The sequence below is a fragment of the Mandrillus leucophaeus genome, unplaced genomic scaffold (assembly GCF_000951045.1).
Source record: "Mandrillus leucophaeus isolate KB7577 unplaced genomic scaffold, Mleu.le_1.0 Scaffold532, whole genome shotgun sequence".
Classification (NCBI taxonomy): domain Eukaryota; kingdom Metazoa; phylum Chordata; class Mammalia; order Primates; family Cercopithecidae; genus Mandrillus; species Mandrillus leucophaeus.
The window spans coordinates 1251719-1278313 of NW_012105720.1; the positions used below are offsets into that span (position 1 = coordinate 1251719).

The window sequence follows — 26595 nt, forward strand, 5'->3', positions numbered from 1 at the left end:
ATTTTTGTAACAGAGACGGGGTTTCACCGTGTTAGCCAGGATGATCTCGATCTCCTGACCTCATGATCTACCCGCCTTGGCCTCCCAAAGTGCTGGGATTACAGGCGTGAGTCACTGCACCTGGCCAAGAAACATGCTTTTTTAAGAGCTGATTACTTTGAAAAACAGCACAGACAGTAACTACTCCTGTATAATCTGAGATGCTTAAAAGGATGTGGGAAATGCCATAACGCATTCCATCAATATCAATACAGACACAATAAAAATTAGCTCTGATTCTGTTTATACTCTAGGTAAAGGGATTTAATTATAAAAACTCTGAGACAACAATTGTTAAATGCAAAAATTCTTTTGCTCATAGTTCCATTATGAAAAAAGTCATTTACACATTACTTCATTTTAAAATTACAGTAAATTGGCCAGGCACAGTGGCTCACGCCTGTAATCCCAGCACTTTGGGAGGCCGAGGTGGGCAGATCACGAGGTGAGGAGATCGAGACCATCCTGGCCAACGTGGTGAAACTCCGTCTCTACTAAAAATACAAAAATTAGCTGGATGTGCTTGTAGTCCCAGCTACTTGGGAGGCTGAGGCAGGAGAATCACTTGAACCCGGGAGGCAGAGGTTGCAGCGAGCTGACATTGCACAACTGCACTCCAGCCTGGCAACAGAACGAGACTCCGTCTCAAAATAAATAAATAAATAAAATTATAGTAAATTATGCTGTTGGCCTTTGTCAAATTCTTAATAAAAGTGAGGTATAATTGCCAAGAAATTCCAGAGCAGGAAGGATGTTACTTCCACTTTGGAAATACAAAATGTTCTTGGAAGATTGAGGTAATAAAATTGTATGGGAACTACAACTGTAAGTGAAGTTCTAGGTTATAATACTTTATAAGACAGAGGAATTTCATGGTCTTTACGGTCGTAAAGAAAATCAGATACAAAAGATCCATAGTTATATCTAGAAAGTGATCAAATGAAGGGCTGACTTCATGGAGAGTCAGCATTTTGCTAATACTGTGCAGGAAAAAATTTCAGTAACAGACACTGGGGAGTTTTTGCTTTGTCATTGCAGGCAGGTCTAAAAAAACTTCTATATTGTATTACCCTATTTTCATATACTGTTACAAAGTTGCATAATCATATACAAACTAAAGAATTCTATCTGACAAAATATTTCAGAAGACACTAGAAATAGCTTGGCATCCAACTCCCGGGCAGTCTCAGTCTTTTTTGATTCTGGGTGTGTGACCCAGAACCTGCATTGTTCTGATGACTAGCACTGGTTCTCCACATTGGACAGGGGCTGGATCTTAGCCTGATCCAGCATGGCTCCATGCTGTCCTGGGACAGCTCAGAAGCTTACCTCTTTCCTGCTTCACTTTCAAAAAATCCCTATGACATTTAAAACAAATGCCCTGTGAGTGAATGAAAACAAAACATCAAGCACTACAATAATTTCTGGAAGGTTCCATCTTCTGGAACATAGCTCAACACTGGAACTTAAGAAAAAACACGTCCAAATCCCTGGCACAAAGCACAAGCACTGAAGACCTGGCATTTTTGCTTTATTCTCTGAGTAGTAAAAGGCCCTCAGGTCATTTCTTGGAGCTTGCTGATGCTCATGTACATACCATTTATTGAAAATAACTTAATGCTCTGACTTCTCAAACCTTGACAGAGATCTTGGCAGGGAAGTGATTTATTAAAGGGAAATGTAAAGGGTCTGCCAATAACAGGCACCCTCTGACAGCTCTATGGGTGAGGACAAGGGAGACTAACAACAACAAAAAGTTAAGTCTCTATATTATGATAGAGACAGTGTCTGGGGCTTTCTTTTGGTCTCTGGGATCACAACTTCCCCATCCCCAGGGAGCATCCTTCATTTGTGCAATTTGGTTCCTACATCATCTTTGTAGGGCTGAGTCAAGGGAAGGGATCAAACACCTTTTCTAAAAACAGGTCTAAAGCTATTTCAGGGACTGTAGGAAAGGTGGGGAAAGGAAGAGGACAGATGAGAGAGAGACAGAGAGAGAGAGAGAGAGAGAGAGGAATAGAGAGGGAGGAAGGAAAAAAGGAGAGAATGAGCAGGGAAGAGGAATTGTGAAAAGAGGAGAAGATGACATAAACAGCTGGTAAAATGCTAAGTCTTTGTGGTGGGAGAGAGAAAACGAAGATCATTAAGGGTACACAATGTGTTGGGAGAAATAATTCCCTCTCACAACCCATCCTCTCAAGACAACCTTTAGTAAAGACCCCCAAGGCTCTTCGGTGCTCTCTGAGTGTTTTACTTCTGTTGAGGGTGACTTTCTGCTGGTGCTAGTTTCCAGGGAGTCCAGCTCTAGTCAAGTAACAAGAGCTCTGCATCATGATTCATGGGCACAATGATTCCCCCAAACCATGAAATATCCTCAATGTGCTGTGTATAGGAAAGTAAAGAGAAATATAATACATTTATGAAAGAGTTTCAGTAAATAGTGGGTTAAACAACTTCTCATACAGTTAAAATCATAGCTTTGGTTACCTGGAAAATCCACATAAGAGAGCACATCTCCAATAATATCAGATAAATTAGGTATTACTGCATTTAATTTCCTAGAAATGTGCAGCTTATATAAACTTCTGGGTCCCATATTTGGCATAATAAGCCACATGGTGTTTGGAAAGATCTTTTCCTTCTGGCATCACTGAGGTTGGGATTGGCATTATAATGGTCCTAGAAAAACAAACCTTCACATTCCAAAATTTTGACAAATTTTGGTGAGCACTCTAACAGCTGCAAAAAGCAGTGAGTCAAAGTTTCCAAAGCCCCTCTCTCTTCTGCACTTGAAAATACATGTCAATGTGCTTGGAATGAGGAAAAGTGTGGAAAGTTTACCAGGTTCCTAGGACTTCTCAATGAAGATCATTAAAATTTATTACTGTCATAATTTTCACGATATTATTCTCATACCACTAAAAGGGGTGAAATTATAGTCACAAGGAGGATCAGACCACTTCAAAAAATCTGTTTGAAATGTTGCTTTCACAAAACCTTCAGGAATACTGGTAGAAGGAGAAGCTATTTTATTCAAAGAAACAGAAGATGCCTCCAGAGGGGAAATGAGGTTAGGTAGGCCTGCCCTGGTATCATGTGGAATTTGTTATAGTGACTTCCATTGATATCAGGCCGTACAACCCAGTTTCAAGATCAAACAAAGCCCACTGAAACAGAGTAGGCCAAAAATATGGAGATGATTCTTCCTGAAAATTAAAACCACCACAAACACTGCTAGCAATTTAGATATATTTGGGTTACACATGTCTTTGGAAAATGTTTAACTCTAAATGTAAGTTTCTAGAATGGATTTGATTGTCACCAAGGATTACTCATGTGCATTTGCGATGCTAAATGAGGAAGTAAACTTAGCCACATTTAGAACGCTCATACAGTCTTGAAGAATGTGTACAGTCTTCAATGCATGCCTTTAAAGGGCATGGAAGGGGCAGCATCTGGCGATATACCTTTTCTTCAGGGAAGACAGGCCACACAAAAGGCCTGGAAAAGGACAGCCTTGACTGGCACAAGCAACAATCCACATGGCTTCATGTCTTTAACCATAAAACATAGGTAAAGGGATGGTCCACTTTAAACCCCAGCATAGGCTCTTACTAAGACAAAGACCACTCTGAATGATTAAGTATCTAAGCAGACAGCTCTGCAAATCAGCGTCTGTTTGTTCCAGTTATTAATGGTTCAAATGTGAACAACCTATACTTCTCAGAATCAAATTTCCAGAAAAAAAGAAAGAAAACACATTAACCTTTATTGGCTACTTGTTATGTTCCAAGCACCAACCAAAGTGTTCTCCAAAAACAATCATGAGAGGTGAGGTAATTATTATTATCCCTATTTTACAGAAAAAGAAATCCAGACTCAGGGAAGGAGGTACCCTGCCCAAAGTCAGATAGCTGGTAAAACAATGAGGCCAGTTGGGAATTTCATGAAGTTTTCCCCTAAACCTTTAAACCTACCTGTAGTGTCATACATTTCCTTTCAACCTGTGCTATCAAAACAGGTATCCCTATTTTGTTTCAAAGTTGGCCTGTGTTTCTGCCTTCAGTGTCATGCTGTCCATGAGCCTGCCTTATTCCACAAACCACTTTCCTTCCACTCACGTCCTGTGTCCTCTGCACACGTATGCTCAACTTCCCAACCTAAAATCCCTTCCCTCTCTCTTCTCCTAACTACTGTTCTATTTTGCTTTCTTTTCACCTCCAGATTTCATGAAAAGAGCATTTGACTTCTGCTTCAGATCCTGTATCATCTGTCACCAATCAAGATCCAGTTTATAACCTATTACTTCACAGAATCTCTTTGGCAAAGACCATTTATAACATCATGATTTTCAAATCGAAATGAGGCCTCTTTTCAGATCTCATCCTTTTCAGATGCCCCACCCCCCTTTTGAGACAGGGTCTCACTCTGTTGCCCAGGCTGGAGTGCAGTGGCGTGATCATGGCTCACCGCAGCCTCGACCTTCTGAGCCCAAGCAACCCTCCCACCTCAGCCCCCATGAGTAGCTGGGACTTCCTGAGCCCTTTGAGCATATGGCTCTACTGACCACTCCTCTGTGAAACCTGGCTCCCCTGAAAAGACTTTCCTAACTCTATTCAACATCTGTTGGCTCTCTTTCTTTCACTTGCTCCTCTGTCTCAGCTCATCCCTTAAATATTGAAGTTTCTCATGTCATCACCTACTATTTCCTCTCCTTTTCAATGACTTTCTCCCCAATTGCTCTAATCTATACTCTAGGTTTCAGTTGCCACCAGTACACTGAACTCCTTGTTTTCAACCTCCCCTGTGCGACATGGCTGCCATTTCCAGCTGTCTTTGGGAATCTGCCATTGACGGCCCAAAGATTTCTCAATAAAACTTGTCCAACACCAAACTCATTCAATCTTCCCATTTGAGTCTAACCATTTCGCCTTCTTGGCAGAGGGTGCTACCATCTGCCTGGTAGCCTACGTAGTGAGGGCCTTTGAATCTTCCTTGACTCTTCCCGACCTCTACTCAAAGTCCTGATGTCTCTGCATCCTACATATCCCTTCAATTCGTTCCCTGGTCTCCATCTCCACTGCCTAGGCCAGTCTTTCATCATGTTACTCTGGCTAATGAAACAGCCTCTCTGAGAATCTGTCTCCAGTCTCTCATTTTCTAATTTATCCTCCCAATTGCCACCAGACTGACTGATCTTTGAAAAACAGGATATTATTTGTATTCCTCTGCTTATACATTTTCAGTGGCTTCACATGGACTATAGAATAAGGTTGGCTGGATATGGTGGCTCACACACTTTGGGAGGCCGAGGTGGGCAGATCACTTGAAGTCAGGAGTTTGAGACCGGCCTGGCCAACATGGTGAAATCCAGTCTCTATTAAAAATACAAAAATTTGATGGGCATGGTGGCACGTGTTTGTAATCCCAGCTACTGGGGAGGCTGAGGCAGGAGAATTGCTTGAACCTGGGAGGCGGAGGTTGCAGTGAACCAAGATCACGCCACTGCACTCCAGCCTGGGCGAAGAAGTGAGACTCTGATTCAAAATAATAATAATAATGATAATAATAATAACGATGCTTCAATGACCAACCAGCCCTAGCCTACCTTTCCAAACTGAGCCTTGAGAACTTCCCTTCCCTTGTATCTATTAACTACACATGTATCTATTTCCTACACTACTTGCATGCTTCTATGGCTTAGCTTATGCTACCTGATATGGTTTTTTTGGATGTTTGTTCCCTCTAAATCTCATGTTTAAACATAATCCCCAGTGTCAGAAGTAGGGCCTTGTAGGGGGTGTTTGGATCATAAGGGCAGATTCCTCATGAATGGCTTAGCACCACTCCCTTGGTGATGAGTGACCTCACAGGAGATCTGATTGTTTAAAGGTGCGATACCTCCTCGCTGCTCTCTCTGGCTCCCACTCTCACCATGTGACATGCTGGCTCTCCATCACCTTCTGACATGAGTGGAAGTTTCCTAAGGCCCTCAACAGAAGTCAAGCAAATGCTGGCACCATACTTGCACAGTCTGCAAAACCATAAGCCAATGAAACCTCTTTTCTTTATAAATTACCCAGCCTCAGGTTTTCTTTATACTTACACAAGAATGGCCCAACACATTACCCTCTTCACTAGAATGCCCTTCTTTCTTTGGTCCACCTGGTAAACTCCTATTCATCATCCTTCAAGGCTCCACTTCATACTTCCCCAAATACCCCATCCCCAGCCCTGAAAGAATAATTGCTCCCACAGCTGTGTTCTCATACATTTCTTCATTACAGGACTAACTACAGAGCTTCACAGAGTCATTTGTTGACTCACTGCCACACCATGAATTCTTCAAAGGAAGAAACTGTATTATTCATCTCTGTAGTCCTAGAGTCTAATTCAGTGCTTGGATCATAGTTGGATGCTCCATAAATCTGTGTTAAATGAACAAATTAATAGATCTTTTCCTGTTTGCAGTATCCAATCAGGCTGCAGCTTCATTATCATTGCAGTATGTGAAAACACATGTTATATATACCAAAGAACATACAGCAGCTTAGTGACACATATGGAGTTTGCATTTCTACTGAAATCGTTTTCAATTCTGATAGCTGTTAAAGTGTGAACAATGCATTGCCTATACTAAGGACCTATATACAGCTGATATTCTGTCAACATCATGACTGCCTTCATTTTCAAAGCTTATTTGCCAAGCTGCATTTTCTACCATTTGCTCATCCACCTACTCACTCACTCATTCATGCCTATCTCTTTCAAAAAGAGATTGAATGTACACATTTCAGTTTACCTATCAACATGTTCTATTTGCCAATCCATCTCTGTTCTATCTAATGCAATTAATGAATACTGTAGGAAAGAATGTCCAAGTCTATTAAACTGAATAATTTCAATTCCATATTATTTCTTGAGAGTGGAGACTTTATCTTCATTGTATATCAAAAAAGTTCTCTTCACTAGAACTTTCTAAAGTCAAAAAGCAACCTAATATTTTGTGTCCTGATATTGTATGACATAACATCATGAAAAGTAAATTCTATATCTGAGTATGTCATACCACTAATCCTCCTATTCATTATCTCTTTGTCAAAATGAATCCTCATGGAAATAAGCCACTCTTAAGAGACAGGAAATACACACATGTATCTATGCTAACACCAAAGATGTACCCGAAGTGTTCCCTTCCTGTCCTGTCTTTAGGGAGGAGAGAACGTCTGGCTTGAAGGTTCACTCCTCAGAGAATTCACTGCGAGCAGCAGGTGGACTCACCTGGTGAGTTCTGAGGAGATGACACGGGAGAGCCACGTGGGGACTGACAGTAGCTGGGGTAGAGTAAGGCATGTGGAGGCACATATGACATTATCTCTTCTTCAAATAAGCTGGGGAAAGACAAGAAGCAAAATGAGTCCTTCAGCCAAAGTAGTGCTGAAAAGCCTAAATCCCAACAGGGTAGAATATTCCATCCAAGATCCGGTTTACATCCCAAAGACAGCACCTACCCCCTTTCTCTTGCAGGTAATTCTTGGGACAAAATGACTGGCTGTGGTACTTTTTGTGAACCCTGCGGCTATTTGACCGTGTTCCTACCAACTTTGGACAACGTGATTTTATTTTACTATTTCAATATATAAGTTTGAGTGTACATGTTTGTTTGAAAATCATACCTGGGTTTTCAGATTTGGAAACAGGATTCCAACACAAAATAGAAAATGTTTATTGAGAACTCATCATAAATACACAAAGTATGTTATATATCCTCATTCCAATAAATAAACAATAGGGTCTCAGCCTTCGAAGGGCTTAGGATTTAACTGGATAATTAAAAGCAAAATAAAACAAAACACCTCCTAAATAACTACAATCACAAAATAATTAGCTCCCTTGTTTACCCTGGCTACTATTTTTCAAACGTGAGGATTTGGATCTTAGACCATTTAATTGTCTTCTTTCTTCTCCATATTGAAATGTCTGTTTATGATATTCTCCTAAAAGAGAGTAACCAGAGACCTGAGCTCTATTCAGCTGTACAAGACAGTGTCAATTTGTACTCCAACAAGTCTGTAGAAACTGCAATGCCACTAAGCCCAGCCAAACAAGAGTTCTTATGTATCGTTAGGTATTTCAGACTTTTGGACTTTTACAAATCTAATAGTGTGAAATGGTATCTCATTATTTGAAACTACACTTAGAATTACTAGCATCTTTCCATGGGTTTATTGGCTATTCACACTTCCATTTCTATGCCTTTTCATATCCTTTATTCATTTTTCTATTGGGTTCTCTTCTTTTAAAGGCCTTCTTTATGTATCCACAATCTGGTTTTCTTTCTTTTCTTTCTTTCTTTCTGGTTTTTTTTTTTTTTTTTTCTGAGACAGAGTCTAGCTCTGTTGCAATGCTGGAGCACAGTGGCGTGATGTTGGCTCACTGCAACCTCCACGTCCTGGGTTCAAGTGATTCTCCTGTCTCAGCCTCTCAAGTAGCTGGGACTACAGGTGTGAGCCACCATGCTCAGCTACTCTCTCTCTATATATATATATATTTTAAGTAGAGATGGGGTTTCACCAAGTTAGCCAGAGTGGTCTCGATCTCCTGACCTCATCATGATCCGCCTGCCTCAGCCTCCCAAAGTGCTGGGATTACAGGCATGAGCCACTGCGACCGGCTGATCTGTTTTTTTTACGTGTTATAAACCTATTCTTCCAGCTGATTTTCTTTCTCTATGCCTTTATATGTGGTATCTTTCATTATATCCATTTAAAAATATTTATGTAGCCAAATTTATCAATCATTTCTTATATGAGCTCTGATAGAGGTATATTTTTTACATGAATTGAATTAGTGAAAAGATACATGAAATAGAAAAATCAATAACAAATTCAACAAGGTCATTTAAAAATTATTGGATTTTAAAATAACCTTAGTGGAAAATAACTTTACGTGGGTTTATTTTGAACTGAATAATGTCCTAGAGCAATACTATCTCTACATTGCAGCTTACTGATAATCAAGTCAATTTGTACCAGGAGTGATTTTCCTTTTTAAGAAATTAGACAAAACATTAAAATAGATACAAAGGCTTCCATTATGTAAGTGACAAGTATGCTGACTGAAGTTTGTAGTCACTAATTCAAATCGTTCCAATTTCAAAGTAAAATAAAAAATAAAGGGCTGGGTGCTGTAGCTCACATCTGTAATCCTAACACTTTGGGAGGTTGAGGCAGGTGGATTCCCTGAGCTCAGGAGTTTGTGACCAGCCTGGGCAACATGATGAAACCCCATCTCTATTAAAATACAAAAAATTAGCCAGGCGTGGTGCAATGCACCTGTAGTCCTAGCTACTCGAGAGGCAGAGGCAGGAGAATTGCTTGAACTCGGGAGGTGGAGGTTGCAGTGAGATGAGATCTCACCACTGCATTCCAGCCTGGGCAACAGAGTGAGACTCCATCTCAAAAAATAAATAAATTAAATAAATAAATAAATAAATAAATAAAAAATAAAGAATTGAGGACATGAATAAAACCCCAAATTTTTCAATAATCACTAATTACATTACTTAAGTATGTCCATATAATACATTGTGTTGTTTACTATTATTAAAATAATAAACACATGTGATCACCCACATGAAAAGTCTAGAATTTAATGACATCATTTGTATGCAATAATTATAGAACTATTATATGTAAGAAAATTTCTCACACTTCTCCAAAGGCCCATTAGCTTTAGAGAACCTGCTTATTTTCCCAAAGAGGAGAAAATGCAGCCTTGCTCTTTATGTATGAATGAGTTCTGAATTATTTGAATTCAAATACATTTGAATTCTACTACATAACACATAGAAACTCATGCAAACTGTTGTGTTATCAAAATACAAATATTCTAAGCTATAGTATAATAAATTTAAGACTATACCATCTAAATGTTATTTAACTATGGATAGGTGAGTGATAATTATGACTTCTTTTTTTACTAATTCCAAAAGCAGAATTCTTAGTTTAAAAGAAAAAAACCTTAGCTTTCTATAATGAAGAAAAAGAGCATATCCTGGCCAGAATTCTGTTAACAGAAAGTTAAACTATTTTATCACCAACCAAACCATGAGAGAAACATCACACTCTAATATTAATTGACCAGTAGTCTTCCTGACCACCTAGCATACTATATGCAGCTTTCAGAACTGGCTCAATACCACAGGAGAGAGGCCACCCACTAGGTTGAGAAGCTACCCCCACCATAGGTCCTATTCAGAGTCAACGGAAGTGAAGTATTATAGAAAGTGACTACATCCCTTTGAATTATGCTTTGACTACACATAAAGAAAAATAACGTGGCTCAGGCCTGTACTCCCAGCACTTTGGGAGGCTGAGGCAGGCGGATAACGAGGTCAGGAGATGGAGACCATCCTGGCTAACACGGTGAAATCCCATCTCTACTAAAAATACAAAAAATTAGCCGGGCGTGGTGGTGGGCGCCTGTAGTTCCAACTACTCAGGAGGCTGCGGCAGGAGAATGGCGTGAACCCGGGAGGTGGAGCTTGCAGTGAGCTGAGATTGGGCCACTGCACTCCAACCTGGGCAACAGAGCGAGACTCCGCCTCACAAAAAAAGAAAAAAAAAAGTAACTTTCTGACAACAATCACATGGGCAGTCAGAAATACGGCAACAAATAGGGCAACTATGGAATGGCGAATTAGAAATGGTCAGGGTCAAGATAATCATGAATACTTGAATGAGGTTATTAGCACTCAGGGATAAACAGAACCTTGCCTGAAAGGCTCAGTATGACGTTCCCTTTAATTCTGTGGAGGTTACAGGGATGAGCATCCCAACCACTGGGTAGAGCAAAGCATTATTTTACTTTGGCTTGCCTACATTTGAGGGATAATACAAAAAAATGAGAAAGTCTTTCGAAAACTTGCCAGTTTCCTTTCTAAACTACTCTAAAATTTAAAACCAAAGCTGAACCATCGGGGGGTGAAAAAACAAAAGACAAAAAACAATTGGTCAGTTTTATGAAGGGCTATCAAGTTGGCAGTGAGTAGTATGGACCAAATGTCAACTTTCTGATATGATTTCCCAAACGTACACTCTCAAAACCACAAGGTAAATAAATAATGTCTTGAGTCAGCAAAAGGGGACAAAACATATTTTGAGAAAAACATTTGAAAGAATATATAAACAGAAGGGGTAAACACTGAGGGGTAAACGGTAGATGGTTTATTCAGATACCCTTCTGTTCCATTCTGTGAGTGGCAGATTCTACTCATTACAACCTTTCCCTTTTCCAATACCATCTCCCTTGCAAGCAGGGTAAAAAGAAAATTAAACAGTTATCAGTGTAACAAATGCAACCTGAAGTGAATGATCACTCAATCAGTGCCCTAAATCTTCAATGTATTTCCACAAGTCTAAAGAATAAGAATAATTTAAGAATATTGGCATATTATTTTCCACAATATTCCATGATATCTGATGACAGGAGACCGTCTGCTTCAAGAGTAAGTGTTATCAACATACCTCAGCAACATAACGAGGTCTGCATCGCTTGAAAGGCGCACCAATCCTGGAGTCCCTTCAGTTCGGATAAATTGGATCTTCTCCCTATTCAAGAAAAGAAATAGCACAAAATGTATATGGTAGACCTTTAGGCTATAACTCAGTAGTAAAGAGCATTTTTTATAATAGTCATGACGTTTTTTGGTACCTATTATGTGGCAGCTACTGTGTGATACCCTAGGAATACACATCCAAGAGAGACATGGTCTTTGCCTTCAACCGGGGTATCCTGTAAGCATCAACACCTCCCAGTTCTAAAGTTGTGGGGAAAAAGATTCTTTCACTGGCTTCCTCATTTTGCTGCCCAGCTACTACTATAAATAGTATACCATTCAACCAATAAAATCAGTGTCTGCTTTGAGTGAAAGCTGACTGTGGGCCTGAATCTTAGCGATAGTCTTAGGCTGATCCCCTGCTGTTCCAAAAAAGGATTGTGTTGGGAGAGTCATCTATTTTCCTGAGGCCATACTGTTAAGTTACATGTGATGAGCTCATTTCTAACTGGAAGCAGATAGTATCTATGCATTATATATTCAGTATAAAAGCATATGCCTTTTTAAAATAAACACTGAAATACTTTGCTACAACAGTTGGTGAAATAGACTGTGTGCATACCTCTACAAACGTACATATACCTATATATGTCAAACACAACAAGGTGAGTTATTTCTACCACTATTTTGTTACAGATAAATGTGATAACACCAGTTTTTTTTTTTGTTTGATGAGTCATCATCATGTCACTATTTTCAATCTGTTAAATGAATACAACTGTAATAATTTTTTTCCTAGTTGCTTTCTTCCCTTATTTACATCGTGCTATTTTAAAGCACACCATATTAACTTTTATAAGGTGAAGAAAAAAATAAAAACACAAACTATGGTACTAAAATCATTCTATTTCATTGGAATATAGAGGATAATGCAAATACGCAATTTTATTCTGAGTGCTATGGACAATGTATTCTGATTCCTGTACCACAAAGTAAAACACCAATCACTGATACAAGTGTTTATTTAGATTTAGTTCTTATCTACAAAGCAACTTGTTTTTCCATTTGATATTTTCACAAAGTTCCACCGATTTTTTTGTTTGTTTTGAGACAGGGCCTTACTCAGTCGCCCAGGCTGGAGTGCAGTGATGTGATCTTGGCTCACTGCAACCTCTGCCTCCTGGGTTCAAACGATTCTCCTGCCTCAGACATTTGAGTAGCTGGGATTATAGGCATGCGTCACCACGCCCAGCTAATTTTTGTATTTTTGGGGAGGATGGGGTTTTTCCATGTTCGCTATGCTGGTCTCAAACTCCTGGCCTCATGTGATCTGTCTGCCTTGACCTCTCAAATGCTGGGATCACAGACATGAGCCACCACGCCTGGCCAAGTTCCACTGATTTTTGTATTTCCAAATTTCAAAGATTTTTTCTTAAGATTGCTTGCTGACTTGAAGGCCCTGAGGTGGAAGACAAGGTTTCGTGTTCACATGAAAAATTCCCTAATGCACAGAAAAGTCAGTGGATTTGCCCTTAGCCATACAGCTTACGAGGTATGACAAACAGAGTTCAGTCCTTGGTTTCTTCTGGCTAGATCCATTTTATATGATAGATGAAGCAGCTAATCTTTAGTATTTGCCAAATTTTTATTTCTGTACTTTATTGCCAGCAGCTAACTACTTTTTTTTTTTTTTTAAGACTATTAGAAATTAGTGGCAGGCATGTACGTAAAGGAGTGCTCAGAAGGCCAGCCTCTCTCTGCTGAAGGTTATTTCAGTGAAGGCTTGACCAGGCGGAACATTTTCCCTCAAGTGTTGGAATCATATACATCTGAAACACGTGATGGAAACCCAGGCCCATTCTGGTGAATGGTTTCTCTGATAAGAGATGTAAATGTTGGCTAATAAAAGCTAAATCAGAGAAAAGTTATCTTGAAGAAAAATGAATAATAACTTAACCAAAGAACTACTCTTATAAGGGTCAGTAACACTATGCTTTGATCTTGAAGAATCAAAAGCTGTCTCCCACAAATATGCAGCTTATCTCTTTTGTCTATCAACACAGTGAATCCAGGCAAATAGAACAAGACAAAAAACAAACAGGCTGAGCACTCTCCCCTCCTTCCTTAACTGGAGCTACACAGAAGGAGTTGAGTGATGGTAGATATCAGGCCCTGGACTGCGGCTTGTAAGTTTCCTGTGAATAAGAAAAACATCATCGCTTCTTGAGTCACAAGGATGATAGGGTGAGAAAAAGAAAGAACAAAGGCACCAGAGGAAGTATGCCAACTGGGAAAGTTTTCATCACTTTCCAGATGTAAACTAGCAGGCTGTGAAGGCAACTGGTCTGATTTTTCAGGTGAGAATATATGAGAGGTAGGCTGAGACCAGTTTTCTACCAGGCCAGCTAATTTATCACAATGACAAGCTATGGGTCATATTCTTCCAGGAACCAGACACTGGAACATGTCGTCTGATATACATCACACCACTAAGTACTTTCTTATGTTGATATTGATTCATTCTTTCAGTGAACATTTTCTGTGTGCCTACTGTGCCAGTCATGGTACCATACACTGGGAATCCAATGGGGAGTAAGAGAAAGTCCATTTTCAAGGAGCTTACAGTGCAGTGGAAGAAAGTCAAAAGGTAATTCTCATTTGATGTCAAAATATTTAAATTCTTCTGTTCACTTAATTGAACTGTGGTTAGGCTTTATACCTGCTCCTGGTCTAAACAGTTATTTATAAAGTCCTTTCACGTAGAAACAAAGAAGGCATTAGTTTACTGCCTGTAAAGAGAGCAGATCAAGGCTGAGGAAGAGACAGAAGTTAGCAGACATCCCGGAAATGTCACCAATCTTTTCTGAGAAAAACAAAGGAACTGCTTCTTGGTTACCAGGTATTTGCCCAATATGCTATAGACCAGCGATTCTCAAACTGGCATCCTTGGTCTACCAGAAATTTGCATACATCAGCTCAAGCTCTGCAAGAATTTTTAAATGTTGTGTCTTCACTTTGATGATCAAAGCACATGAAACAATATAATAATATTTTAGATGAGATGGATGACATTTATGACTGAATCTTGCCATATGACTTTGGGTCCCATGTTTGTATTTATAGGGCACTTGGTGCAAAGTGATCAGAGATGAGCTTTTAAAGGGACAGTGAACACACCTGGCTGCCCTTAGGCTGGCAGGGCCTTGATGTTCAATATGATAATAACACCAGTCCCCATCTGCCACTTACGCACACTTCGCTTACCAATTAGAAAAACCTTTTCTTCTACAGTATTAACTTGCATCATGAAAACGATCAAGGGAGGTTAAGTAATGTATATGTAAATTACCATAGTCTAAAGAGAAAACAAAAGAGATGGATTTAAAAAGAAAATTATGCATTCATGCTAAATAATGCATAAAAGATACCCTGGCTTATTCTAAGAACGAAAGTTCTGCAATAGTTTGCAAATAGAAAAGTGGTGGTAGAATCCACTCATCCCAGGGCACATTCAATGATATGTTTTATCTTTCAGTATTGTATTTTGGGTTACATTATTAAATGAATTGGCTTATCAAACCAATGAATCAGTAGATAAAAATAAGCTTTTTGTTAAGAAGGAAAAACAATGACTGTGATAATTCCAAGGCGGCACATGCTAGGCCAGAGATGCAAAATCAAAAGAATCAAGTCAAACACAAGCACAGAAAAGCACAAATATGTCTTTCCACCGATAATGGTCTCAACATCGGTGATCTGGCTTCTGCAAAACAAAATATCCTCACATTAATAACATTAATTCAAATATTATTGATTTTTTTCTAGTTTTTAACTTAATTTGTATGTCTTTTGGTTTTGTAGTTTATAAAAGCTGTAAGCTTTTATTATACATATTTTATATTTGTACACATAAGTTTAAAATAAAAGCGATTAATGTCAACATTATAGGTCTGCGATATTTCTTTTTCTTTTTAGAGTGGAAAATAACAGATGTGACTCCTACAAATTTTCATGAGTACATGCAGCGTTTGGAATAACATAACAAGTTTGAGAAATGTTGTTAAAGACAACTGATTATGACTAGAGGAATATTTGAAAATTACTTTAATATATTTATTCAAGTTTATTAATGTATACAGTTAGAAGGAATCTGTGGCAGTCCTCTCTGTTGCCTAGCCTAGAGTGCAGTGGTACAATCATGGCTCACTACAGCTTCAAACTCCTGGGCTCAAGTGATCCTCTTGCCTCAGTCTCCTGAGTAGGTGGGACTACAGGTATGTACCACCACACCCGGCTAATTTTTAAACATTTTTGTAGAGACAGGGTCTTGCTATGTTGTCTGGGCTGGTCTTGAACTCCTGGCCTCAAGTGATCCTCCTGCCTCAGCCTCCCAAACTGCTGGGATTATAGAAGTGAGTTACTTACTGCATTAGCCTGGCTTCTTCCTTAACAAATAAATTCAATTCAACCTTAGTGGTATATAATGAAGATTAAGGTTATATTAATACAACATATTGTCATTTGGTCCTCTCTACATGGGTACATTTATCTCTCTGTGCCCCTTAGAGTACATTCTAGCACTTTTATGGGTGCACCTTCTGATTTGGCTAGTGAGGTACAACTTAAATTCCTTTTGAAACACAAGTTTCTTGAGGGCAAAAGCCTTTTCTCCTTTATCTTTCTTTTGAGATGGAGTCTCACTGTGTCACCCAGGCTGGAGTGAAGAGACTCAATATCGACGCACTGCAACCTCTGCCTCCTGAGTTCAAGTGATTCTCCTGCCTCAGCCTCCAGTGTAGTTAGGATTACAGGAATGCGCCACCACATCTGGCTAATTTTTGTATTTTTAGGGGAAACGAGGTTTCATATGTTAGCCAGGTGAACTCCTGACCTCAAGTGATCCACCCACCTTGGCCTCCCAAAGTGGCTGGGATTACAGGCGTGAGCTATGGTGCCCAGTTGTTCCTCCTTTATCTTTGTGTTCCCCAAGTACCAAACACTTTTCTGTCTACCTGATAAGTGCTTAGTAAAATACAAACCAGGGACATGATTAATTTAGGCCAAAATAACATATGTGGTTCCTAACAATTTCCCCTAAGAATCCACTTGGTGTTTGGAATAAACAATCTACTTTTTTTTTTTTTTTTTGCTGTGGCAGAGAAATAAAAAAAGAATTGGAAAGCTGATGTCTAATTATTTACTAAAACAGAATCTACTGGAGAGAAACGTAAAGCCAGGTAAAAAGGCAATCTCTTAACATGAAAACTTACAACGTAAAACGAGAACCTAAACCATACAGTGACAAGCTCAGGAAAAAGTCTCCAGCTACTGCTGTCTCTCAGACTCTCACAGTATGTGTAACCACTTCCTCCTCTGCACGAAATCACCCCAGAAGATCAACTCTACTAGATCATTTGAGGACAATGAACAAAGTCTCAAGACTGAATTCCCACAGAAAACATTCTCATGAAACCACCCAACATTTTGGTGAAGTCAAAGAAGGGCACGTGTTTGGAGACAACCAGAAGACCAATGCTCAGAGCCACAAAACTCTGGACTGCCGACTCTGCACATCCTGGTTCCTCTAGATATAGTTCAGTGGCACATTCACAAATACATGTTTTTAAAAACTGCCCTGAGGCAGTTCTAGAGAAATGCTTTGACTTCCCTAATGGTATAATGTCAAGAAAGGAAGACCAGCACGGATCATTCACACTCATTATTATAGTCACAGGGCACTGTCTGACTTGACAGATACAGTCAAGCAGTTGAAAGGTTATGGGAATTTAAGTCCATTATGGTCATATGATTCTTATGGACCCAGATATGTGAAATTAATTAGCCACATGCGTAGGGACAAAGTTTGTCATAAACAGATACAAGTTATCTGCATGCTAAGAACTTAGAGAGTTATTTAACTCTGTTTCCTCATGTTAAAATAAACATAATTATAGAATGCAAATGAAATACTTAGCCTGGAGCCTATTATATAGGAAACACTCAATAATTTTAAACTATTGAGTATATTATTAGATAGGCTCCATAATTATTTATTCCTTTTTCAACAGACAATATGATCTATTGAAAATAAAGTCAGACTAGATTTCTGTTGACCCACTCCTTTTTCTGTTTGTATTGTTGGCAAGTTGTTCTAGATCAACTTGCCAACATATTATTAACACATTATTAACATAGAAGGGATGCTTATTTTGTTTGCTTTGTAAGAAATGCTTCTGATTCAGTAACTGGGCAATTTATTTAAATATAAGTAAAAAGCAGATTTTATTAAAAACTACTTTGTGCTATCATAAATAATTCATTGTTCTCTACGATTTAGAAGCGGATTTATTATTCTTTTGGGTTAGGGAAGGCACTGAGACTGGTTTTAGCACTGATATTTTGCTTTGGTCCACAGAGAGTCCAAGTTTAATGACTAAAGGAAAATGACATTTTACTGAATTGTTTTCTTCATAAATATAACAGAATGCAGGAAAAATCAACAGTAAAACAGACACACCTAAAACATGATTATTCCTCATGTAAGAAAATCATCTTGAAAAACATGATTGAACCACTTATTAGCAAAAAACCACAATGCTTTGGAGAAACATCCAGTGGATGAATGTATGTATAATTTGGGGAATCTTCCAAAGTTACATCAGAGAACAATGTTTATCAGAAAATAATTTAACAAATATCTGAGTGTGATACTATGAAAATAACCTAAACTAATTTTGGCTATTAGAGTTCCTGTTTTGGGCCTTTTAAATTTTAGGCGATTGACTGTCCAGTTGTCTTAAAGTTGACATTAATAGTTAAGAGATTCCATGCATCAAAAATGTGAAAATTAGATATATACATGATATATAATTCAAAAGCATATGTAGATCTACAAATTAGCACATCCATCCAAATAAAACATGACTAGCACTTATTTCTTTTGCAGAAGTCATAGAATAGGTGACAGGTTCTAAGAATCTGTGTTCCTTACTGCCCTGAAGAACAAAGTCTCTAATCTCTTATTAGGCCTACAATATAATTAGCTGCTTGGAAAGATACTTTAATATACCTTTGGATGGCTTCTAAAACGTTATCTTAATGATATTGCCATGATATTTTGGCCCTCAGTAATTTCTGGCTAAACCTCGAGCCAGAAGGCTCAGTCCTCAGTCCAGGCATGGAGCAGTCAAGGCTGGTTTTATTGCATAAATGTAAAAGATTTTAGAGTAAAGCTCGCTGTAGGAAACAGTGTGACAGCACCACTAAAAAGCCCTCCTATAAACAAATTAATGGTTGAATTAAAGATGGCCAGGCACAGTGGCTCACACCTATAATTCCAACACTTTGGGAGGCCCAGGTAGGCAGATCACTTGAGGCCAGGAGTTCAAGACCAGCCTGGCCAACATGGTGAAACGCCAGCTCTACTGAAAATATAAAAATTAGCCGGGCGTGGTAGTGCATTGCTGTAGTTCTGGCTACTCAGGAGGCTGAGGTACAAAATTGCTTGAACCTGGGAGGCAGATGTTGCAGTGAGCCGAGATTGTGCCCACCGCACTCCAGCCTGGGCGACAGAGTGAGACTTCGTCTGCTCCCCACCCCCAAAAGGAAGAGAGATCCTAGATCCTAGTTGCATTTAAATTATATCCACAGAATCACATGGTTCCATTTATATGTATGATCAATTTCAGGAATAGTGGTTTTTAGAATTAGAGTAAGTTTAGGGGCAAATTACTTTAAACTGAGTCCTTCTGATAGAACAAAGAAGTGAAGGGCAGACTACTAATATAATATTGATTTAAATTTGCTGTATGCTTACTATGCTTACACAGTACCAAATGCTTTATACATATATTATTTCATTTAATCTTCAAAAAGACACTGGAAGTTAGAATTTCCGATCCCCATTTTACAGATGAGGATGACAACTTGGAGGATTGTTTAATGTCTCATTCAAAGTCAGCTGGTGGGTAAATTGCAGAGCCAGAATTCAAACCTAGGTCTTTCTGACTCCAAACCTGAACAAAATCTTAAGAGCTATTCTCAACTACCTTCTAAGAGCCATTACTGCTGCTCTCCCAGTGAGACAGAGTCTACTATTAGGACTTCTCAATGACCATTACTATGTGGTGTCAATAAATTATTTTAATCAGGTGTCCAGGAGCAATGGCTCATGGTGTTGAATGGCAACAAATTACCAGTGTTATCCCAGCACTTTGGGAGGCTGAAGCAGGAGGATCTCTTAAGCCCAGGTATTCAAAATGAACCTGCACAACATAGCAAGGCTCTATCTCTATAAGAAAAAATAAAATAAACATAAAACAATTAGCAGGGCAAGGTGGTGTGCTCCTGTAGTCCCAGCTACTTGGGAGGCTAAGGCAGGAGGACGGCTTGAGCCCAGGAGGTTGATGCTGCAGTCAACTGTGATCGCGACACTACACTGTAGCCTGGGCAACAGAGTGAGACCCCCTGTCTCAAAAGAAAAAAAAAAGGTATCTTTAAAAATTCAATAATTATCCCTATGTAAATTGTCTGTAGGAAAATAATAGTCTCAGTCCAGATTTGCTATTATTTAAGTTTGGTACAGCAAAGATCAGAAGTTTGTCATGTTGGTCCAGACATCTGAGTGATAAGTAAACAAGTCAGGAGAAGACTAAGGGAGAGAGCTAGGCAGGTTTTAACAGGAAAATGCATACGGATCAACAGAAGTAAATTCATGCTATTTTCACCCAAATAGTTCAGATGTTAACCAAGACTAACATTTCCAGTCTAATATTACATGTAGAAAAATTCATTTGCCACAAAGCTGGAAAAGAAATAGATTAGGAATTTTGAACACTAGGGTTTATCTTATGAAAGACAGCTTTTGATACTTTAACTTTTTACTACCTAAAATTCTGTATTGTTTGAAAAATTTCAAAATGGGCAGTTATTTTTAAAATAAAAAAAAATTAAGAGTAAAGTTAAACTCTGACAAAACCCCAGGGCTCTTCAAATAGGATAATGAAAGGAAATAGAAGGTTCAAGTCTGCATTTGCCTCTAGTCTGGTGAATCCTGAAACACATATCCATTTGCCTTTTGTGGTTCAGAATTTATTGACTCCCAAGTTACTGATTTCCTAATAACATAAAATATGGAATGATCTAATCTACACAGAATGAAAAAATAATTACAGATCATGTCCTCATGGCAAGGGGAGTTATATAGGAAGCACTCAAGGAGGAAACAGCCTGCTGCCAAAAATAATCACTGGTGCCTGGGGAGAGCTGGACTAGCAGGGAACAGATTTACTGATTGGACCTAATGATCATATTAGAAGGGAAATTCTCAACTCTTAACTCAGGTTCATAGCCTTTCTCATTACACAGTGCTGTACAAACACCAATACTAAAAATTTTATTGAACTTTTAAATATGCATTACATTCACCTATAAAATATTGTTAAAGGTTGTTTTCTAATGAATATACTATATTCATATAAAATGTTAGAACTTTTTTTCAGCTTTTATTTTAATGTCATAGCATACAAACATCTTCTTTCAGTGAGAACCAGTAGTAGCGTATAATAATCCAATGGGGACACTACCCATTTTACAGATGTGGTACTAACTTTTGGAAGCTCATTTTTCTAATAGGAGAAATAAACATCTCCTGAGGTTTGTTTAAAAAAAAAAAAAGGACAGTAACTTAGTACCATTCACATTTACGTGATAAATGAATTTATAGGGAGCAGTGATTTAAATACAGCAGTTGAAAGTAAAAGCCATATCACAATGCATGGAAAACCATAGCCACATAGACAGGAAGACACACCAGTGAAGTCTCAGGGAAGAGAAAACTATACATAGATGCAAACTAAATGAATTGCCTGCTATCCTCTGGTTTAGGAGGAATCACAAGCAAACCAGGAAAACACAAAGTAAAGAGGTATACCTATTTCAATCTCTTAAGGGCTGCCACTTTTACCAGGATATTGTGGGAAGAATAAGAAGGAATATTTATCGTAAGTGGTATGCCACAGATGAGAAAGAACATATACAAAGCTATGTTGGTACTGGGAATCCTTGTTCCAGGTATGAATATAAGGTCCACAGCGAACTTTGACACATAGATTGCTCAGTGGCTCCATTCCATGCATAAATCTGTTATCAAAAATATCACTGAAATAGGAGATTAAAGAAACTCAGCTGATTTCCCACCCCTGTGTTTGTGGGAATGCTCCTCAACTATATAAAACAGAATGTTCTCTTAGATATACAAACTTCCCCTTTACAATGTTATGATAAGCAAAATATTTAACTCCCAAAAACTCGACAGAAAATGAAAGTGCAGTGTGACACACACTCTGGATAGGAGGAGTGGCATTATCTCATTGATTTAAGTTCCCCCTTCCTTTTACTTATCATGACTGCATCTGCTTTCCACAGTCACATTCTGTAAAGATGGAAATATATTTCATAGCCTATCAAATAAATGCATAAAATAGATTACCATGTGAATCCTATGTTAGAAGAAAGATTATGCTTAACTGAGGACCCTAGATGCCACTAAAAAAAAAAATCTTCAACAATCTTTAGGAGATTAGAGACTTTTCAGACTCTAAAAAGCAAAAAGAAAACAAAACAAAACTTGAAGCTACCAACTTGGGCCTGCAGCTTTTCCCTCTGTTAGGATCTGTTAAGATTCTGTCAAATCATTACAGAATAATGACAAATGCCCTGTCCCGGTAGATTAGATCACCTAATCTCTCTGATAGTGGAGATTTAAAGATATGTTAATTCGTATTACATACTAATGTGAAGTGCAGAGAAAAAGTGAAAAACTTCTTGAGTTTCCTCTTTTTTGTGGGGGATGGGGTACACTTAGAGGAACAGATATTAATGTGTGGCGTGTGTTGGTTGGAAATGGTAGAAGAGAGAGGAAATAGAGTTCTCTTTATTTTGTGATTAGCAAAAGAGGAAGAATTCTGTTTGTTTGTTTGTTTTGCTTTGAGGTCTAGGATTGCTAACATTTCTAATTAGACCACCGACGAGCTCGTTTCTGCAATTTTTTAAAGCTAAAACTTCTTACACAAGATTCTCTAGGGGAACATGGATTACTGAGTGGATGCCATAATAAACAAACATACAAAATCTTCACTCGTATAATTATTATAATTTCTCTGTGGTTAAGAACAGCATGCTTATGTTGGGGAAGGCACTAAGAGGTGAGTCAAATGTTATTAACCATGTGAAACCAGGTGAAACTGGGATTTTTATATACTCAATGTTTATAGCATAATACTTGAAATGTTGTGTAGCTTTAGCCTTTACAAACTTTAGAAGGTAGTGACAACTTTAAAGACATGAGACTAAGGTCAGGCACAGTGACTCATGCCTGTAATCCCAGCACTTTGGGAGGCCCAGGCAGCCGGATCACCTGAGGTCAGGCATTCAATACCAGCCTGACCAATATGGTGAAATCCTGTCTCTATTAAAAATACGAAAATTAGCCGGGTGTTGCAGCGGACACCTGTCATCCCAGCTACTCGGGAGGCTGAGACAGGAGAATCGCTTGAACCCAGGAGGCGGAGGTTGCAGTGAGCCGAGATTGCACCATTGCACTCCAGCCTGGGCAATAAGAGTGGGACTCCATCTCAAAAGAAAAAAGAAAAAAAAAAAAAAGACATGAGACCGAGAATATCGTAAGAATATTTGGTAATTTATTTTCAAATCAACAACTATATACATACATATTTTTACATTCACTATGTGCAAAATGCTATTCTAGATATTTGAACAGTAAGGAGGAAAAATAATGATGAGTTGGATAAGATCCCTATTTGCAAGGCTCTTAAAATCTAACTGGAAAATAACACATAAGGACTTGAAAAGTCAAACCAAAACACAAAAGTCATAAAGTCAAAACAGTACAAAGGACAATGTGATACATTTCATGACTAATCATCAAAATAGTGTCAAGACCAAAGGTTATTGCAGCCAACTGTGCCATCACAATTATACAGAGAGGTTTTGAAAAAATAATTATTAGGCCCTACCCCAGACCTCTTGAATTAAATTTCTGGGTGGGGCATGGGAGAACAGCGGGTATAAATTCACAGAAGGGAGAGGAATTGGAGGAGGCAGGACCTGGCATTTTGTATTATATAAGCTTCCCAGGTCATACTGATGAAAACAGTTTGGCACAACTTAGTGGATCAGTATTTGAGAATCACTGCTGTGGGCCAGGATGGTACCACCAGGCAAATATACTTCTACCAGTAAAGGTGACAACTGGAGTTGGGGTTAAGAAAGATTGTCAGCAGAAACTCTTCTTTTCCTATCCCCACTGATGCCTAGCACACTTAGATAGAGAAATACTAATCTAGATCATGAAAGTGAGAGTCCACAGTGGAGTTGAAAGATTTCAAGGAGGGAAAGCTTCTGCTGGGTTTTAGTGGAAAAATCTTGCTTCCTAAACTCAGAAGGAGAGAAAAGCTTGCCAGGGAATGGGAACAGCATGTATTCAGGAAAGTAAAACTGGGCCTGAGGCATGATGCTTTGAAAAGTTGTTTAGAAGAGAGGGTGCATGCAAGGGGAGGCTCAGTTTTAGAGAGTATCACATTCCCTACTTAGGTTCTAATCTGTTTTTATTATGGAAAAATGTGAATACCAAATCTGGAACTCTACACATCTCAATTCAATAAACTGTATGCTACTTTTGCTTACTCAAGTTACACTCAAAAAGGTTATGTCATTAATTTCATTATAATCTGCACATCTAGGATAAACTCTTGGCTTAATTTTTTTGTGTTTTTTTTTCATATTTCTTTTTTTAAATAGGGTTCTGGATTGTTTAGTTGATTTTATTCAACCTTTTTTTTTTTTTTGAGATGGAGTCTCACTCTGTCACCAGGTTGCAATGCAGTGGCATGATCTCAGCTCACTGCAACCTCCACCTCCCAAGTTCAAGCGATTCTCCTGCCTCAGCCTCCCGAGTAGTTGGGTCTACAGGCACGCACCACCACGCTCAGCTAATTTTTGTATTTTGAGTAGAGACGGGGTTTCACCATGTTGGGCAGGATGGTCTTGATCTCTTGACCTCGTGATCTGCCCATCTTGGCCTCCCAAAGTGCTGAGATTACAGGTGTGAGTCCCTGAGCCTGGCTGATTTTATTCAACTTTTATACTTAATAGAGAGAAGTCAGCACTGCAATACCTGGTGACGATGACAAAATATTTGCATACAAGATGTTTTAGCAAAGGATGTCAGAAAGAAAGAATAAATTTCCAAGACAAATATCAGTACAACTAAGATTTACTTCGTGCTTATGCAACATGAACCAAATACCAATATTATTGTTACCTGAGTGAGTGATTCCTGGTAAGATCAGGTTGACGCTCCTGTAGAATTTCAAAGATATTGGGTTGACGTAGAAATGCAACAATCTTGTCATTGTAAGCTGAAAAAAAATCAGAAAAGACAACAATTTAAAAAATAATCTATTATTCGTTTTATGTATATAAATTCAAACTTGTGTATGTGTGTGTGAGGTGCAGTTGCGCTCTTTCACCTAGGCTGCAGTGAAGTGGCATCATCTCAGCTCACTGCAACTTCTGCCCTCACGGGTTCAAGCAATTCTCCTGCTTCAGCCTCCCAAGTAGCTGGGATTATAGGTGCCCGCCACCATGCCCAGCTAATTTTTTTTTTTTTTGTATTTTTAGAAGGGATAGGGTTTTGCCATGTTGGCCAGGCTAATATCGAACTCCTGACCTCAGTTGATCCACCTGCCTCGGCCTCCCAAAGTACTAGGATTACAGGCATAAGCCACTGCACCCGGACTGTACATCCAAACTTTTCAAAATCATCTGTTTTTCAGCCAGGCATGGTAGCTTACGCCTATAACCCCAGCACTTTGAGAGTCTGAGTTGGGAGGATCACTTGAGCTCAGGAGATTAAGACCAGCCTGGGCAACATAGTGAGAACTTGTTTCTACTGAAAAATAAAAAAATAAATGAAATCTGTTTTTCTGGCTAATATTACTTATACTCAAAGTTATAGTTTAGAACTAGACTGTGCTCACCACTGTAGGTGCTTACATTCCAATTTCTATCTAACCTTTTATATGATTATTGGACTTAGATCTGTTAGCTGTGGCTTAGTTAAACATTCTTAGTAAACTCATTTGATAAGCCAAATTTATTATCAAATGGCAAGATGAGGTCACCAACGAGATTCTAGATCTTGATCATTTTAAGCTTACGAAAATCAGCCTCACAGAAATGGCAAGTCAGAAACGAAAAACCATCTTCTGATTAATTAGTAGTCAGCCAGGGAGGTAGAAGAAATGCAAATCAAAACCACAATGAAATACCATCTCACACCAGTTAGAATGGTGATCATTACAAACTCAAGAAACAACAGGTGCTGGAGAGGATGTGGAGAAATAGGAACACTTTTACACTGTTGGTGGGACTGTAAAGTAGTTCAACCATTGTGGAAGACAGTGTGGCGATTCCTCAAGGATCTAGAACTAGAAATACCATTTGACCCAGCCATCCCATTACTGGGTATATACCCAAAGGATTATAAATCATGCTGCTATAAAGCACACGCACGCATATGTTTATTGCAGCACTATTCACAATAGCAGACTCAGAACCAACCCAAATGTCCATCAATAATAGACTGGATTAAGAAAATGTGGCACATATACACCATGGAATACTATGCAGCCATAAAAAAGAATGAGTTCATGTCCTTTGTAGGGATATGGATAAAGCTAGAAACCATCATTCTCAGCAAACTATTGCAAGGACAAAAAACCAAACACCGTATGCTCTCACTCATAGGTGGGAATTGAACAATGAGAACACTTGGATACAGGGTGGGGAACATCACACACCGGGGCCTGTCGTGGGGTGGGGGGAGGGGGAAAGGATAGCATTAGGAGATATACCTAATGTAAATGACAAGTTAATGGGTGCAGCACACCAACATGGCACATGTATACATATGT

At 38.8% G+C, this 26595-nt stretch overlaps 1 protein-coding gene across 2 annotated transcripts in view; it reads right to left on the reverse strand.

Moving 5' to 3' along the window:
• Positions 1-26595, reverse strand: part of HECW2 (HECT, C2 and WW domain containing E3 ubiquitin protein ligase 2) — a 402520-nt gene that overhangs the window by 46581 nt on the left and 329344 nt on the right. For both annotated transcript variants that reach the window (XM_011997186.1, XM_011997187.1), the window contains 3 exons: positions 24942-25038; positions 11568-11651; positions 7321-7430 (listed from right to left, as the gene is read on the reverse strand). In XM_011997186.1, the coding sequence (XP_011852576.1) occupies positions 7321-7430; positions 11568-11651; positions 24942-25038 (291 nt within the window). The remainder of the gene's footprint in view (positions 1-7320; positions 7431-11567; positions 11652-24941; positions 25039-26595) is intronic.